General features: G+C 31.5%; 1 protein-coding gene across 2 annotated transcripts in view; it reads left to right on the forward strand.

Moving 5' to 3' along the window:
- The window catches only part of RASA1 (RAS p21 protein activator 1), a 99128-nt gene that overhangs the window by 76579 nt on the left and 3735 nt on the right, over positions 1-18814 (forward strand). For both annotated transcript variants that reach the window (XM_031967290.1, XM_031967294.1), the window contains exons 16-22: positions 1990-2162; positions 2543-2702; positions 3816-3958; positions 6210-6325; positions 7127-7213; positions 8829-8896; positions 10881-10969. In XM_031967290.1, coding sequence (XP_031823150.1) covers positions 1990-2162; positions 2543-2702; positions 3816-3958; positions 6210-6325; positions 7127-7213; positions 8829-8896; positions 10881-10969 — 836 coding nt within the window. The remainder of the gene's footprint in view (positions 1-1989; positions 2163-2542; positions 2703-3815; positions 3959-6209; positions 6326-7126; positions 7214-8828; positions 8897-10880; positions 10970-18814) is intronic.

The following is an 18814-nucleotide window of genomic DNA, read 5'->3' on the forward strand; positions in this document are numbered from 1 at the left end:
GTAATAATTATGCTGTTCAACTTTCAGTAGGTACTTATGGAAAAATTAGTTACATATATGAGAAGTACATGAATTAATGGCAAAAACTATTAATCTGGAATTTTTATGTTGAATAAATGGGATAACTGGCTTGAATATTATGTTGCCCATTCTTTTTTTCATTGAGGCACATTTCCTGTTTTTTTGTTTTGTTTTGGTTTATTTTGGTTTGGTTTGGTTTTTTTGTAGACACCTTCCTTTTTATGTGAGAGGTGACTTTATTTTTTATGGATAGTGAGGGAAGAGTCAGAGTGATGACTTGTTCTGTCATTTCAATTGTGTCTGATTTTGTGACCCTTTTTTTCTTGACAAAAATTCTGGAATGTGTTTGCCATTTCCTTTTTCAGTTCATTGAAATGATGAGGAAATTGAAACAAACAAGATTAAGTGACTTCCCCCAAGGTCATACAGCTAGTACTTGATATAAGGCTGGTTTTAAACTTAGAATCTTTCTGGCTCCAGGCTTGGCACTCTTACTTACTGCACCACCTGGCTATCTAGATTGCTACTCAGTTTTAAAACTAAAAGTTAATATTTATTATTTAACCATAGTACATAACAGGAAAACACAAGAAACTTGAGCAAATAACATTGATATATGCAGAAAACACAACAAAATAAAGTAGTGGTTGACAAAAAGGATTAATAAAAAGACACCATACATGGTTCATGGAAAATAAAGCAGAGGAAGGAATAATGTTAGTGATCACATAAGGGCATTTTACTTTTAGTTCCAGAGATTATGTAACAGAGCAATTCCAATGCGTGTTTTTAAATTAACTCTAACAAGTTGATAATTCTTATTCTTTCTTTGAGCTTGGGAGCGAGTGGTAATGGTAACTCTTCTGCTTGTAATGTGTTCTTCAGTAAGTTATACTATATTAAATATAACACACACACATGCACACATATATGCATATGTAATATTAGCATTGCAACATTAAAATCTTTTCTTGTAAAAGTTCTAAGCTTGTTTCATTTGCCTTTAATGGGTGTAAGCCCAGTTAAGACTCTTTGCATTATTACCTGAAGTTACTATTTTATAGTGTTAATTGGCTATTTGAAAATGAGTATTGGAAATCATCATTTAATCATTTTTTAAATCGGAGAGTTTATTAATGAATTATATAATAAGATTACAGATTTTTCATGCAGTTTTCAAAACGTTTCCATTCCTAAATAAACCAAAAAACCAAAAACAGATAAATGCACACAGAGAACCTATATGTTGTGAGCTGGTGAAATTTTTGAACTCATATTCAAAATTGAACTGGTACTTTAAATAGTAAAAATAAAATAATAGAGGAAAAAACTACAAAATAGTGTGCTGGATGTTTTTTCCTATCTTTGTAGCTTTTATATAAAGTTCATTGTAAATGAGCAGTAGACATAAACTGCCATAGGTCAAATAGATTTTAAAAGCATAGAACTTGGAATAAAATGAGTAGCTTTGCAATTGGGCTTTTCCACATCATGTGGTACATAACCCCAAAGTAAGCCATATAATGGGTAAGTTTCAGTTTCTATTTATGTAAAATGGGGAACATTTTGTTCTTATTAATTAATATGGTGGGAGGGGGAATAATTTTAACTTTATAAATATTTTGTAGTATATAAATATGAGGTCATAGTTATTGTTATTTCAGAAAACAAACCAACACATGGATTTTAAGTCAGTGTAAATTTCAGTACAACTAAAAACATCAGAAAGCAAATGGCAGCTGTTCTTAGAACAGCTTTTTTAAGTGATAAGTTTATTTCTGCTTTTAGCTTGTAATTGGTATTTTGTCTCCAGAAAATGTAATTTCATTTTTTATAAATAGGTAGGTCTGTGACATCATCGCATTTTGTTTAAAACTTATTGTAAAAACAGTAGAGACATAAATGGAAAGCCAAAATTTTTAAAGACATCAACATCTTTTGACTCTGAACAATATTTTTCTTCCCAAGTGTTTATGCGCTGCCAGTTGAGCCGGTTACAGAAAGGACACGCGACGGATGAATGGTTCCAGCTCAGTTCTCATATACCGTTAAAAGGTATTGAACCAGGCTCCTTGCGTGTCAGAGCACGATATTCTATGGAGAAAATCATGCCAGAAGAAGAGTACAGTGAATTTAAAGAGGTATTAAATTGCTTTGCCAGTCTTATTATGCTTGAAGGCATTATTTAATAGAAACATTAAAGTGTTTAATAAAATATCCATTAACTTAAGTATAGTCATTGTATATTTTAGGGGCATGATGACAGCTAGGAAAGGTTATAAAAACCTACCAAAGTTGTGATGTTGGGCTTTAGAGACTAAAATATGTAGGTATATATATTTCTTCCATTTTTAATGAATTATTCAGTTATACAATATACACTGCATATATTATACATATATAAATGTGTACAATTATATCGTTGTAGCCTCAAAACAATGTTCTCTTTTTAATCTCCTAAGACTATTTACTATTGTTATTATATACTTTAAACAGTTTTGTGTTTTGATGTCTTTCTTAGCTTATTCTGCAAAAAGAACTTCACGTAGTCTATGCTTTATCACATGTGTGTGGACAGGACCGAACACTATTGGCTAGCATCTTATTGAAGATTTTTCTTCATGAAAAGCTTGAATCGTTGTTGTTACGAACACTAAATGACAGAGAAATAAGCATGGAAGGTACAGTATGTATTTGTTAATACCATTCAAAAAATGGAATTAGAAAAAGATTTGTTAACTTTTTTTTGCTCTTTGAATAAATGTTTACTCTTTCATCATGTTTTTGATTTTTTTCACCAATTATGAAAGCTCATAATTATTTCTTATGCTGTCTGTTATTTAAACCTGGTTATTTTCATATCTGTAGTATTATATTATTATGAGTAGCATTACAGAAAAGTTTTCCAAACAAAACAAATAAGATAAAACTTTATGTTTATATTAATAGTGCTATTGTTCTGATTACTTGGAATTTTACCTCCTACTTTCCTATGCTGGGTTCAGAGCTGTTAATTTTAGTTACTCATATCATAAAATGTGAATATTTTAAGTACTTTACTTTTCTCAATAGACTTATAGTATACCTTATCGTTAGTCTCATTTGTTCCCATCTTCTCTCCTATAGGAGTTCTCTAAGCTGTATTAAGGGAGGGACCATGCTTTATTACCTTCTGTGATTAGCATAATGCATCCAAAAGGCTTGGGTATCAGCTGTCTACTACCTTTAACTCCTTTAAGTCTGGTATCCATATAGTATATCTAGACATTCCAGTGTAATTTAGAAACCTCATTGGCACTAGTGAAATTTTTTCCCACTATTCTGATTTCATCAGAATTTGCTCCTAGAATAATTTCTTCCTTGATAATAATTGTTTTTAATACAGTAACAAGTTTTTGCAGAAGAGGTAGACAATAAAGTAATGGTTCTTTTGATCATCAGTTGTGATAAGCAAGGTGTTGTATCGTTAAAAACCTGTGTAGCTAGCTAAAGACCTAGTTCCTGTTCTGCTACCACGTAACTATCTGACTCTAAGCAGATTACTTATCTTCTTTAGTTCTGGATTTTTTAATAAAAAAGATTTTTGCCTTACTTATCTCTTGTAATTGGAAGGACTAGATAATCGATGTTAAAAGTACTTTGTACATGCACTATGCTATAGGAATGTATGATATGATTTTCATGATGCAGCTTGCTTTTTAAATAACCACAATGACCTAGTAGATACGATTATTGTACTTCAGCATAAATTATTAGACGTTTAAATTCACATTCCATTTAAAATACTCATTTAGATGAAGCTACTACCTTATTTCGAGCTACCACACTTGCAAGCACCTTGATGGAACAGTATATGAAAGCCACAGCCACACGTTTTGTTCATCATGCTCTGAAAGACACTATTCTAAAGATAATGGAAAGCAAGCAGTCTTGTGAAGTAAGAATTTATTATTTGCAGTATTTTCTTTGCAGAAATGCCAAATATGTATTGCATAATGTGTATTTTAAAGGAAATATGTGATCTTTCTAAAATAAAATAAAGACATCATGTGCATTTATATTGTGACACATCTTCAAAAATGCATGCCAAAACAGGATTTTAAAAAATGGTTTACTTAAGATTATAATATTGCACCATAAAATTTTGATGTCATTTTCTCATTTTCTTTAATAATCATTATTGCAAGATTTTATATAAATAATTTTCTGAGGTTTTTTAAAATTGAAAATTTGAATAACATATAGGTTTCTATGGTGTAATTTCAAAATAAATCCACTCAAAGCTATTTTTGAAGTGGTCTGTTTACTGAAGAAGTCTAACTGAGGATACCAGAAAGGAACTCATTTCATTTTTAATCTAGTATCAAAGGTTCTATATATGTCTGTTTAGTCATCTGTGAATCAGATTATTTAATCATATTTTTAAATTTTGTTTTAGTCAGGATAATTGAAAATCAAAGCATTAAAATGTTTTTTAATGTGTATGATTAAATTCAAGGTAAATAATGATTTGCTGAAAGAAATTTATAAATAATCAATGCATCCATTTTGAGATAGGTTTCCTTTAAACTTTGATAGCGAGTAAGAAGTGTCTTGTTTTGCTTGGCTTTGTAAATTCACTAAATGAAAGGGTTTTGTTTTTTATATCTTTTTAATTTCAAAACTGGTCTCAGACACTAACCGTGTAACCCTTAATAATAAGCTAGTCTCCTGTTTTCCTCAATTCCTCAATTGTGAAAAGTGAGTCACAATACCACCTACCTCTCAGGGTTATTTTGAAATTCAAATGAGATTTATAAAGCTCAACACTGTTTCTGGCCCATAGTAGATACTACATAAGTCAAGGAACATTAAGAATTTTTAGGATAGTCTTGATTTATAGGATATGTATCCAGGATCATATTGTCTAGGTTCTGAATATGCATTTTTAGAATTGGAACAGATTTCATGTACTCTTGTTGTGTATGTAATGTCCTTAGGGCCTTTAACTTTACTGGACATTAAATCTGTCTAAATTCATGCCAGAGCCTTACCATTTCATAGATTTTTCTTTTTCAGGACATAGAGGGTTTAGTGGAAAGACTATATTGGACTTTGAGTTAAAAAACCTGAATCTGAATTCTGGCTTTTTGGCTTACTAGCATATGATCATATATAGACAAGTCATTTAATATCTCTGCCTCTGTTTCTTCATCTAAACAATAGAGATATTTATAATATTCACCTACCACATTGAGTTTTTATTGTTCTTAAAGTTATATATAAATGTAAATAATCATTGCTCTTTGTCAAATAAGGACTTTGTTCAAAGTCAAAAGATGTGAACATGAAGTTCTTTTTGCAGAATAAGCTAAGAAAGATATCAAAACACAAAACTGTTTAAAGTGTATAATAACAATATCAAATAGTCTTAGGAGATTAAAAAAGAGATTATCTCATTTATTGTTTATACCTTGTAGATACCTAGGGAAATATGTTGTATCCCCATTAAAATATGGGCTCCCTGACAGAAGGAACTTGTAAAAAATTTTAATCTTTATGCCCTGGCACAGTGCTTGGCACAGAGTAAATAATAAATGCTTGTTGACTGTTTCAGAATAGTCACTAAATAAATGGATCTCCTTCAAGGAAACTTCCTCGAATGCTATTGCAGATTGGCACTTTTCTTGTACTTTGTAGTTTTAAGAACGTTGTCTGGGGCACAGAAATGCCAAATGATTTGCACAGGGTCAAACAGCCATTATTTTTCAGAGGTAAGACTTTAGTCTGTAAAAATGAAGGTTCGACCAACTCTTTCTTGCTCTCTTTGCAATTTTGTGTACATATTTAACAAATATATTAGATTGGATTGTTGATTGACAAAGAACACTACCCCATAGATGTGTCCCAAGATCTCAATACAAAGAGGAATAGTTTGCAGATCAGTACTGTATATATCCTGTTAGTGACTGGAAATGCTTCTAAGTTTTAATTCAGAAGAACTTCTAGGGATAGGATAAATATGTCTTTTGTTATGTCATCAACTTTTGTGTAAACAGCCTTTATGTTATTAGCAATTGTTTGTCTAGAGCAAATTATTTTTTTTTAAAATGGAACTTTATAGAGAATTTAGAATTATTGATTGTAGCAATCTCTTTGAAGTTTCACTTTTCAAGAAACATTTATATTGGTTCTTTTCTTTTATTTAGTTAAATCCTTCAAAGTTAGAAAAAAATGAAGATGTAAACACTAACTTAGTACACCTATTGAACATACTTTCAGAACTTGTGGAAAAAATATTCATGGCTGCAGAGATTTTGCCTCCGTAAGTTAATGTTTGTTTATAATTCTAAAATAAGTCTATACTAAAAAAACAAAACAAAAAAAAAAAAAAAAAAAAAAAAACACATTCTATGGGTGATAGGGTTTTTCTTTTCTAATTATAGTATATTTTATTCATTTTCTATTTTATAGTAGGTACCTTACAAAAACTCTTATAAAAGTATTCTCCACTTAAAAATAACATAGCCTGCATCTCTGAGTTGGAATGGTAAATAAATAATTGATGATGAAGTTGTATACTTTTTTTTTATAGTGTCTCTTGACAACCACTTTGAAGAAACATTATTTATTACCGTGATTAAAAGAAAAATGCCCCATATTTCTCTATAATAAACAAAAAGCAATTTTTTTTATTCATTTAAAACAAAAGTAATCTAAAAGTAGCAAAACATTTCTTATTAGGACAATATAAGGTGATGATATAAATCAAAATAAAAAGTGATTGAAAAAATGGTTAATTTTCGCCTTTTTCTGACATTGTGCTTTTGGGGAAATGGAGTTTTCTTCAGACTAACAGCATTTTGTGCAACCAATCTAAAAAGCATCTTCACTACAATGTGAGTGCCCTTTGAGGAGAGGGATTTTTCTTTAAGTTTCTGCTTTTAAATTCTTAGTTCTAGGTGTTTAGTAAATGTTTGTTGATTGAATTGGATAGAAAGATTTTATAACGATATATAAATATATATAAAGAGTTAAGTGATTTCTGTTTTAAAATGTAGTTAGTACATCATAGAAACGTTTTGTCATCTCTTATGTATTAACATAATTTCTGTTATTTTGGCAGGACATTGAGGTATATTTATGGGTGTTTACAGAAATCTGTACAACACAAATGGCCAACGAACACAACCATGAGGACAAGAGTTGTTAGGTAAGAATTTTCAGTTCCATAAGTAAGGAGCTAAGAAGAAAGAACCCAATTTTTTAAAAATAAATTACATAGTTTGGCCTCTCATTCAATATTGGAATAGTATTAAGTACTCTTTCTGAATCATCAACTTTATTTTAGAATTTAGCTTACTGCATTTTTGTATGTATTTCCACAGGCATATCAGGCATCTTTTTTTTAAAAGCTTAGTCTTGGGTGGATGTTAATTTACTTCAGATTTTCATTTTATAAAACCAAGTTTTAAAAATTGTTAAGCTAGGGCCAACTAGGTGGAGCAGTGAATAGAGCACTAGCCCTGAAATCAGGAAAACCTGAGTTTAAATGTGGCCTCAGACACTTAACACTTCCTAGTTGTGTGACCCTGGGCAAGTCACTTAAGCCCAATTGCCTCAGCAAAAAAAAAAAAAAAGAAAGAGAGAGAGAGAATTGTTAAGCTAAAATTAACAAAATCACTAGTGCATTTCATAAAGCTTTTCTTCTCCCAAATTATATTTGTGAAGTAGCCTTCTCTAGCAAAAACCATAAAGAATAGGTTTCCTACATGGATTACTTTTGAATTAGTTATGAAGTTGTTGTTACTTGTTGATTTGGTAGAACATAGCTTGCTCTCCTCATTTTCACGTGTCCCCAGTAGAATTTTTTTCCATCATCTTTTTGTAAATGATTAGTGAGTGAGTAAAAACCCTGATGTTGTAATAATTTTTCTGTGTTTGCTGAATATAGGTTTAATGTGCTAACATGATCCTCAATGAACAACCAATCTCTATAAAAGAAAATATCAAGAAAACAAAAGTTAGATTGTGACATATCCCCACCCTATAGTAAAATCTTATTATAATATCTTATTACAGAAGAACTTTGAGTTTTGAAAGCCAGCCAGGTGGATCTACAGCTCTTTTAGGTCTAGGTTTAGAGAAGCTAATTAGCAGAATATTGTCAAACAGATGGTTTTTTATTTTAACTCTACTATATTACAAAGATCTTTTGAAGTGTTTAAATAAATTGGGAACATAGCATGACACATTGTACATTTGTTCTTTTCTGGACATAGATCTCATTGGGGGAAGGTTCCATTACTTTATATACTTAAAGAATAGTTAAGTCCTTAAGTTAGAAGGCACCTTCAATATTATCCATACCATCAGCTGTCCATTTTGCAAATATGAAAACTAAGACTAAAAGCAGTAGTGTTTCTCTACCAGGATTACATAGGTAACAAATGGCAGTTCTTGACATCAAACCCAAATCAAACATTTTTCTTTATTCCATGCTGCCTCATTTTGTTTCAAGAGTAAAACAGACTTAAATTTACTAGAAAAATTGTTGCTCTGGTAGAGTTAGCATTTTATAATTCTACCAATCAGAAGATTGGGGAATGTAATTTCTATTAGTACTTCCCTGTGATCCTGAATTAGGTTTTGGTATTAGACTTTTTTTTTTTTTTTTTTCCTGATTTTAAATTTGTTAGGTTGCCTTACATTCAAAGTCAAGGTTAACTTTCTGCTGTTCTTTGGTTATTTTGAATGTGTATCACTGTTGTGATGAATCATACTTGGTATTTTTTTTTTTTTTAATCTCTTTTTCCCCTCCCATTCAGTGGTTTTGTTTTTCTTCGACTTATCTGTCCTGCTATCCTTAATCCACGGATGTTTAATATCATCTCAGGTAAATAGCTCTTAATGAATTTTAGACGTATAATTTAGTAACATAGATTATTATGGAAAAAATTTATAGTTAAAATGGTTCTTATTGGTATTTGCTATTGTTGTTAGGTCTTTGTTTGGATTTAGTACTTAAAGAGGTAGAGTCAAACGCTAACTTTTTAGAGAATAGCTTTAATTCCCCTATCCTACTTTCATTATTGGATATAAACAACCAGAACATAGCATATATCTAATACATAACAAGCACTTTAAAAATGCTTGTTGATAACACTTCACTAATCTTCCATCTTCCCTTTTTTCCTAATTATTTCTTCTCCTAATGCATTTGAAACAATAGGTGTCTGCATAGGGAACCATTCTTATTTTTTTTTTTTTTTCTCAGACCTGTAACATTCCAATTTGTAAGAAATCTGTACAACAATGGAAAACTAATACTAGCTAGTGTTGTACTGCTACTCTAGTAGGGAAGAATTTTTTCCTTTGATTTTGCTCTCATTAACCTGTATTCACTTCTGTTTTTGTTATTGTGAACTTGTAGTTTTTGAAGTATGATCAGGTTAAAAAGTCTAACTTTTGTAGTAGCAATAGAATGGATTTCAGTGTTTATGAAAAAAAGTCTTGATTCTCCTCACCGACTTAAATTTTTGTAACTGTCTAATAAACCACAAATTCTTTCTGTCTTGTTACACATATTTTCTGGAGGATGCCTTACAAATTTAGTCATCTTGTAAAAGAATGTCAGTAAAATGAATCATGTGGAACATGGTTTGTTTTGTTTTGAACCTATGGAGTTTTATTTGATACAATTGACATATTTTGAAAAACAGTGTTTAGTTTTCTAACAGTCATTTCTGTGATAGTATTTTTCTTTCATTGTTTTTTTTTTTTTTTTTTTTTTTTTTTTTTTTTTTTTTTTTTTTGAAATTGGAGGGCACATAGGTGGCACGGGAGATAAATGTCAGAAATACTCAGCTTTGTGACTTAAAAGCTGGCCTCAAACATTTAATAATTATGACTATGAAAAAAGTTACTTAATCCCATTTTCCTCTGTTCCTCATATGCATAATGCCAAGAAAACCACTAACAGTGTCGTTAAGCGTCAGACACCACTGAAAAAAGATTGCACAACAATAGCAGAGATTAGAATTGCTTAAATTCTTAAAGAATTGAGTAATTCATATTATCTCTTGAATGTAATTATTAATCTATGCAAGTTGGTCTGCCCACATTTAGACTTTTAGGAAACAGTTGTATTAACTTTGGTAGTTTTTAAAATTATATTTGAAAATTTAGGGATCAAAAATCATATCAAAAAACCAAGATTAGGCATTTAAGTAAACTACAGATGACTTTTTAACTAAAGTGCTTCAGTTTACACGCCTCATAGAGATATACATCTCCCAAGTTACCTCTAAAGCACTGCTTAGTCATTGTTATTGAATATGTTTAATGTCTTGAATTTGATATGACCTATAGCAGTTAGTGAAATGTTAGTAAGTTCGCAAATTAGAATAGGAATCTGCAACTTTTTCCTTATGATATATTTTTTATTTGAGTGAATGAGTCCTACAACATTGCTCACCATGTTTAGCAGTTCCTAAATAACCATGTTTAACAGTTCCTAAATAACTAGGGGATCAGTAACTGGCTCCCAGATTCCCCTTGGCCATTAGTATGTTAGTAGTGATAAAATTAGTTCTTGGTTGAAGATTTCCTGAATAAGATGATTTTGTAATTCTAATAACCTCTTTGGTAGCAATAATACTCTAAAGTGTTTTTGGATTTCTTTAAATCATAACATTTCCCAATAAATAGGGTATTTCAAAAGTGCTTTGCCACTTGAATTTTTATGTCAATCTTTACATTTTGGATGAAGGAATGTGAGGATTTTGATAGTAAAAGTTTTAAGTGCTGATTTCTCAAATAACAATAACTAAACTCCTCTGGCTTCAAATCACTAAAAATATTGTTCTTTTTCTTTGTAGATTCTCCTTCTCCTACTGCTGCAAGAACACTGACACTGGTGGCTAAATCTGTGCAGAATTTAGCCAATCTTGTTGAGTTTGGTGCCAAGGTAAAAATATTTTAATGATGTAAAGATGTAATTTTACAATTTTTTTTTCAAGAAAAAATCAAAATGTAATTTTAAATAGAATTTTAGTTTTTAAAATTAAATTTTTAGCCCTCCATCTGCACTCTGAAGTACAAAATAATGATTTAATCTTGTAGCATATTTTTCAGATATAATATATGACACCATTTTATACATTGAGTCAGATGCTGAATTTCCTATATTTCCAGCATAAGCTAATATCAAAATTAAGAAACCATTTCAAAATTCTAGAAAGTAGATAAATGGTAAAACTTCCTATCTGTGTGAAAAATTTGCCCAGGGTCACACAGATAGGAAGTGTTAAGTATCTGAGGCTAGATCTGTACTCGGGCCCTCCTGACTTCAGGGCTGGTGCTCTATCTCCTGCACCATCTAGCTGCCTCTTCTCTTAACTTTTCAGAAACTCTTAATTGTCCCAGTTAATTTCTTGATTCTCTGGAATTAACTACATATATTCCTATCATCTGCACATAAGAATAATTTTATCTTTTCTTGGTGATGGTTATATTGGAAAAATTGGTTCTATTTTATGGTTAAAACTAACATTTTTTAAACTTTATTAAATATGGGGAATCTACCAGTGTTTCTTCCTTGCAAGTAATGTTAAATCTTGGTTTTGGTTATGTGTTTTTTTTATGACAATATTCCAACCTTATACTTTTAAATTTTTCTAATATAAACGAGGGTTGAATTTTGTCAACTTTTTCCATCACTTGCAACAGTGGCATGTCATTTGTACTTTAAGTTGCTTTTTGGATTATGTTAATTTATTTTGCTATTATTGAAACATTCAACCTTGAATTTTTTTCTGCATATATGGCTACAGCCTTATAAGGAATGTATTTATGATTTTTGCATCAGTATTCATTACTGTGATTGGTTATATCTTTGTTTCTCTGTCTTGTTTTTCTCCCTTATATTTATCTCATAAAGAGTTTGATACAGTGCTGTCTGAGAATAATTTTTCTATCATAATTAGCAATAGCCTTTTTGGGATAGGTTTTTCATAAAATTCACATGCAGATACTGCTAGGATTTTTAACCCTTCAGTAATTAATATACACACACAACACATAATTTTTTTTCTGAGATTGGATTAAGATATTTATTGTTTTATTATATATTTTTGTGAATAGTCATCCTTGAAATGTTGGTAATATTTTAAAATTTTGTCTAGTGTAGTTTCTGATACCTTTTTTTTAAAATTATTATTATTTTCCCCCTTGTGAATCTACCTTGCTCATTTTTATTTTTAAAATAGAATTTTTTCTAATAGATCATCTAATAGTTTAATCTTTTAAAAACCAACTCTTTTGAAAACATAAGAATAATTGGACTACCTGAAAGCTATGACCAAAAAAAGAACCTTGACAGAGTAATATTATAAATAAAGAAAATTGTCCAGAAGTGAAAGAACAAGAAGGGAAAGTAGAAATTGAAAAAATCCACAGATCACCACCACAGAGAAATTCCACAAGGAGAAAATCATTGCTAAATTTAGAAATTTCCAGATCAAGGAGAATATTTTAAAAGCAACAAAAATAGCAAAATTCAAATATGCTGGAGTTATAATTAAGACTTGCACAGGATTTATCACTGGCTACAACCCCCAGCAGATCCTTGAAACAATATCAAGAATCAAAAGAACTAGACCTATGGACAAAAATATCAAAACTAATCATACTACTGAAAGGAGAAAAAATGGACATGTAATAGTCAGTTTTTCAGGATGTTTTCTCTAACCTCAACAAAATAGGAAATTTAACATGTAAGAGACAATATCAAAAACTAATTTCAAGGGACTCAATAAGAACAAACTGTTTATGTTCTCTGTGTAGAAATGAAAACCGTATGTCTGATTGACATTAGTATTGGGGTACCTCAAAAAAAAGAAAAGATCGGGTACAGCTGATGTGTCTGTATATGACCCTAATATGACCATTTAGGAAAAGGTAAAAATAGTAATTTTGCTACACAAATGAGGTGCCAGAGCAAAAATTGACACAGGAATTAATGGAGGAGGGTTGGTAGTTCTGAAAATCTGCTCACATCTGGAATGGGTTATATGCCAAGATGGGTACAACACGCTCCAAAATTTATAAGTAAGGGTTGAGGGGAACAGGGTATGATGGAGTAAGGGTGTGTGGATTAATGGGAGTGTGGAATAAGATGCAGAGATTAGTGGGAAAGACTAAGAGGTAGGGAAAGGATGGAGGGATATAAAAGAAGGATCCATGGGTAAGGGGAGGTTAAGTAACAGCAAAATTAGTTAAGGAGTAGAATTAAAGTAAAAGTTAGCAGGGATAGAAAATTAGAAGTATACCAAACACAATAACAATGATCAGGAATTGAATTTATTAAAATAGAAAAGGATAGTAATCATTTATTTCAGACAAAGTCAAACTTAAAGATTCAATTGAGAGAAATCATCATTACATGTGAGCCATATTAATGTTGTATTAGTTGTGTTTACATGTGTACGTTTTCATAAAAATTCATGTTTAACTGTAATCAACTTGAGGGATTTGAGGGAGAAGAAAAAAGCAAAAAAGAATAAAGTAAAAAGTCCAGAGAAAAGAGAACCTGAAAAAAAAAAAAAAAAAAAAAAGATGGACAGTTGTGAATACATTATCTTCCATTATTATATATGCTTTCTTGAAATGGAAATTTATTGTTACATATTTTGAATTCTCCCTGATGTTCTGTTGAGCATATGACTATTTTTTTTCTTTTTTTTTTTTTCATATTTTACATGTAAATTTTAAATAAGTACAAAAGGAAAAAAAATTCTTTTTTACAACTTTTTCTTCAAATTTTTAAATTTGTGTATTTTTAAAGGTTATTGAATAATTTAATAGTCCTTAGTTTTTAAAAATGTTGATCGTCTCCTGTTCGCTTTTGCTGTTATGATTATTTTTTTTTACTGTAAATGTAATCTATTCTTTGACCTAGTATTTAAGTTTTATACCCATTATTAATTTTATTGCATTATTATCTGTAAAGTATGTTTTTTTAAAACATTTTTTTGTAAAGTTACCATGATTTCAGAGTGATCTTGTCAATAAATCAAAAGTCAGTCAAATCTACTTTTCCAGCATTAAAAATAATGGGTCTTTGCTGTTTGGTCAGGTTTGAAGTTGAATATTCTGGCTTTGTTTGAAGAATTGATTCAAATTCTTTGACTTTATTGAATAACCAAGATCCTTTGCTTATGTTTTAATTATTTAAGCCCAGATTTGCAGAGCATATTATTCGGTAGGGGCGAGGTCCCTAACCAATGGTACATGTTCTCTTTGATACATTTTTTATATACATTGATGGTTATATATTTTATTGAAGTTGAAAGACGTTGCAATAAGTAACTCATGTTTCTTCACATTATAAATGTGGAATTTCTTTTTTCTTGGTAGTCTGTGGATTTTCTTGATCTAAATTTTTATTGTCTGCTTACAATGTTTCTGAGTGGTTCTATGATTTCTTGAGAATGGTATTCAAGTCTTCATGACTTTTCTTCTGGAAGATAAAATTTTGTTAAATTGCTATTTTCCATTCCATATTCTGCATCCCATTTTCAGTTTCTCTATTTTTGTTTTGTTGAGTTCAAATGTATTCTTCTAATTTTAAAATTTTTAATCCATTTTTCTTTTGTCTTCATTTTTGTGTTCTAATTCTTTTGTTTTGTTTTTGAAAATCTAATAAGGGAAGTATATTTTGTTTCAAATTCTTTAGTCCTTGGTTTGATTTGATTGTTTATTTCTTGAGAATGAAAATTTCTGGTTTTAGTTTTGATATTTTTACTTATTTGATTGTCCTGAATCATTTTGGAAGTTTCCAGGCATGGTATGTTGTCATTTCTGAAGACTTTGCTACCTAAGTTTCCTTTGTTGTAAAGCAATAGGTAAATCCCTTTAGATGGTATTTTCTTCTATTGCCTGCTAATTTCTCCTTATGCATTCATTTCATCATCTTTTTAGCTATTTTTTTTTTTACTAAAGCTTTTTATTTTCAAAACATGCATAATTTTCAACATTCACTTGCAAAACCTTGTAGTCCAAATTTTTTTCTCCCACTCCTTCCAACTAGACAGCAAGTATATGTTAAAAATGTGCAATTTTTCTATACATATTTCCAGAATTATCACGCTGTACAAGAAAAATCAGCTCAAAAAGGGAAAAAATGAGAGAAAACGAAATACAAGCAAACTCCAACAAAAAAAGTGAAAATACTATGTTGTGATCCACACTCATCAGTTCATGTAAATCTCCCCAGGCTTCTTTGAAATCATCCTGCCAATCGTTTCCTTATAGAACAGTAATATTCCATAACATTCATATACCACAACTTATTCAGCCACTCTTCAACTAATGGGCATTTATTCAATTTGTCACTACAAAAAAGGGTGCTCCAAACATTTTTATACATATGGATCCTTTTCCCTTTTTTATAATATCTTTGGGATACAGACCCAGTGAAGATAGTGTTGGATCAAAGGGTATGCACAGCTTTTTGGACAAAATTCCAAATTGTACTCCAGAATGGTTGTATCATTTCACAACTCCACCAACAATGTATTAATGTCTCAGGCTTCCCACATCTCCTCCAACATTTGTCCTTATCTTTTCCTGTCATCTTGGCCAATCTGAGAGATGTGGGTATCTCAGAGTTGTCTTAATTTGCATTTCTCTGATCAGTAGCAATTTAGAGCATTTTTTCATATGACTAGAAATGGTTTTAATTTCTTCACCTGAAAATTGTTTATATCCTTGGATCATTTATCAATTAGAAAATGGCTTATATTCTTATAAATTTGAGTCAATTCTCTATGTAAATGAGATCTTTATCAATTGGACAGAAAATTCCCCCCACTCCATCCCCAGTTTACTGCTTCCCTTCTAATTGTATTGGTTTTGTTTGTACAAAAAAAAAATTTTTTTTTTTTTTTTGTTTGTACTGAGGCAATTGGGGTTAAGTGACTTGCCCAGGGTCACATAGCTAGGCAGTGTTAAGTGACTGAAACTAGATTTGAACTCGGGTCCTTCTGACTTCAGGACTGGTGCTCTATCCACCGTATTACCTAGCTGCCCCAAAAACTTTTTAATTTAATAAAATCAGAATTAACCATTTTGAATTTCATAATGTACTACAGTTCTTCCTTGGTCAGAAATACCTTCTTTCTCCACAGATCTGAGAGATAGACTATCCCTTTATTCTTCTAATTTGCTTGTACTGTCACTCTTTATGTTTAAATCAGCAATCTATTATGACCTTATCTTGGTATAGGGTGTTAGATATTAGTCACTGCCTAGTTTCTGCTATACTAGTTTCCAATTTTCCCTGCAATTTTTGTTAAAGTGAGTTCTTATTCCAAAACTGTATTCTTTGGTTTTGTCAAACACTAGATTACTATTGGCTAATTGTCTTGTGAACCTAACCTATTCATTGATCAATTACTCTATTTCTTAGCCAGTATCAAACAGGTTTTTTTTTTTTTTTTCCATTTTATTATAGCTTTTTATTGACAAAAAACATGCATGGATAATTTTTCAACATTGACCCTTGCAAAAGCTTTTGTTCCAACTTTTCCCCTCCTTCCCTTCACCCCCTCCCCTAGATGGCAGGTATTCCCATACATGTTAAATATGTTAAAGTATATGTTAAATACGATATACGTAGACATATTTATAGTTACCTTTTTGCACAAGAAAAATTGAATTTAGAAGGTAAAAATAACCTGAGAAGAAAGACAAAACTTTCAAGACTTGAAAGAAACCAGGAGGCATATAGATGTAAGAGGGAGAACATTCTTGGTATTGAAAAGTCAGAAAAAAATACCTGACCCCAAGGAATGCAGTGTTTTATTGAATAGCTAGGAAGACTAAATAGAGGATTTTGTATTTGATCTTGGAAATGGTAGTTCACCATTGGGATTTATTGAGTTGGACATGGTCAGTTTAGGAAAAACTCATTTTGTTGGGTGCATCAGAATGAGGAGAGACTTGAGTCAGGCAGACCCAGTCTATGGGAATAGTCCAAGTCTATTGGAATAGTCCAAGCATGTCTTGGTGAGGACCTGGGCCAGGATGGTGGTTGTGTCAGAGGGAAAAGAAGAGTATGAATTAGATGCTGCCAGGGTAAAATTAACAGAACTTTGCAACAGAATTCTATATGAAAGATAATAGTGAGGAGTCACATTAGCGTTATCCTGGTGGTGACTGAAGGACAGGGAAAGGATGACTTTCCCCTTGAGAATAATGGGGAAGGAGAGAAGATAATGAGTTCAGCTTTGGACATACTGAGTTTAAAATGACTGAGATGTAGTTGGATATGCAAGATTTGACATTAGCAGAGTTTGTTTGAAAATTGTCATTATAAAGATGATAATCAGTGGGAGCTGATGAAATCACCAGGTGAAAAACTACAGGAGGAGGAAAGGACGGAACACTGTTGGACACCTATGATTAGAAGGCATGATCTGAGTAAGGAACCAACAGAGGAGAAAGAAAAGGAACAAGCACATAGGTATGGGGCAGAACCTGGAGAGAATAGTGTTTTGAAAACCTAGAGAGAACCAGGAAACAGAAGGAAAGAGCCATCTAAGTGTCAAAGGGTACAGAGAGATTAGGGAGATGAGGATTGGGAAAGGGCCAGTGGATTTGGTAACTAAGAGATCTTTGGTAATTTTGGAGAGAGCAATTTCAGTGGATTGATCAGGTTAGATGCTAATTGTAAGGAATTAAGAAGAGAGTGAGAGGAAACAAGAGAGGTACCGATTGTAGTTGTTTTGTTTTGTTTTTTAAAGAAATTTCACCACAAAAAGCAGAAGAGAGATATAGGATGATAACAGGGTAGAAGGATCAAATTAAGTTCCTCTCCTTTCCTTCCCTTCCCCCTCTCCCCCAAGAAAAGTGAGATAACAACAGTGCAAGAAATCTGAAATGGCCACAGTAGTATGGCCCTTCTCAACTTTTAATAGTCTCATTCTTTTGGTTTCCACTGCCTTTTCTGCAATTTTTTATTCCTTGGTTGTTTATGAATAGAACTAAAGAGAGAGGGTGCTTTAAAGAATCTTTGCAGTGAATCTTAATCACTCATCATCATCTTGAAGTTGATAAATTTTCTCATTTTGTATCTTTGTACTTGTATTATTGGTATGAAAGGAAAATTGACATAAGTTTTTGATCTCTCTTCAAGGCAATTTGTGCCAAGTCAGACAACTAGTAACTGGCATAGCCGAGACTTGGTCTCTCTAGTTATTGCTTTCTACTCTGCCATATATAGGAAGCATTTGGAAGTATGTATCTGGAGTGTTGAAGAGAGGTCAAAGATAATATGTTGGGAGTTAAATAAGTGGTATTTGAAACCCTGTCAGTTAATGGCTGTCAAGGGGGGATAGAGTATTGAAAGGGACTGAGAGTCAGGGAAAAGATGCAGAAAAGGAACATTTAGGAAGATGGTAAATGAATCAAGATAGTGATTTCTTATTGGAAGAGAGATGGGCAATTTGGGCTTGGGGGAAGTGACGGCACAAGAAGACACTGGCTGGGTCAGATGCTGTGCCAACATTGAGAGAAAGAAATGTTAGATTTGTAGGTGGGTACTGTTTATTTCAAGAGTTCTACAGGCAAGGTGGGCATTAAAAAGAGTCAATGTATGGGCATACACTGTATCACCTGCTAAAACAAAGATTATAAACTGGTCATCTCACTTTTGGAAGGCAGTTTTTGCCAGAGGTAGAACTTTTATGTCAAGGTAATAAAGAACCAGCTATGAATAGAGTGAAGTGATGAACTAATCCTTGATTTTTAA

Source organism: Sarcophilus harrisii, chromosome 1 (assembly GCF_902635505.1).
Source record: "Sarcophilus harrisii chromosome 1, mSarHar1.11, whole genome shotgun sequence".
Taxonomy (NCBI): domain Eukaryota; kingdom Metazoa; phylum Chordata; class Mammalia; order Dasyuromorphia; family Dasyuridae; genus Sarcophilus; species Sarcophilus harrisii.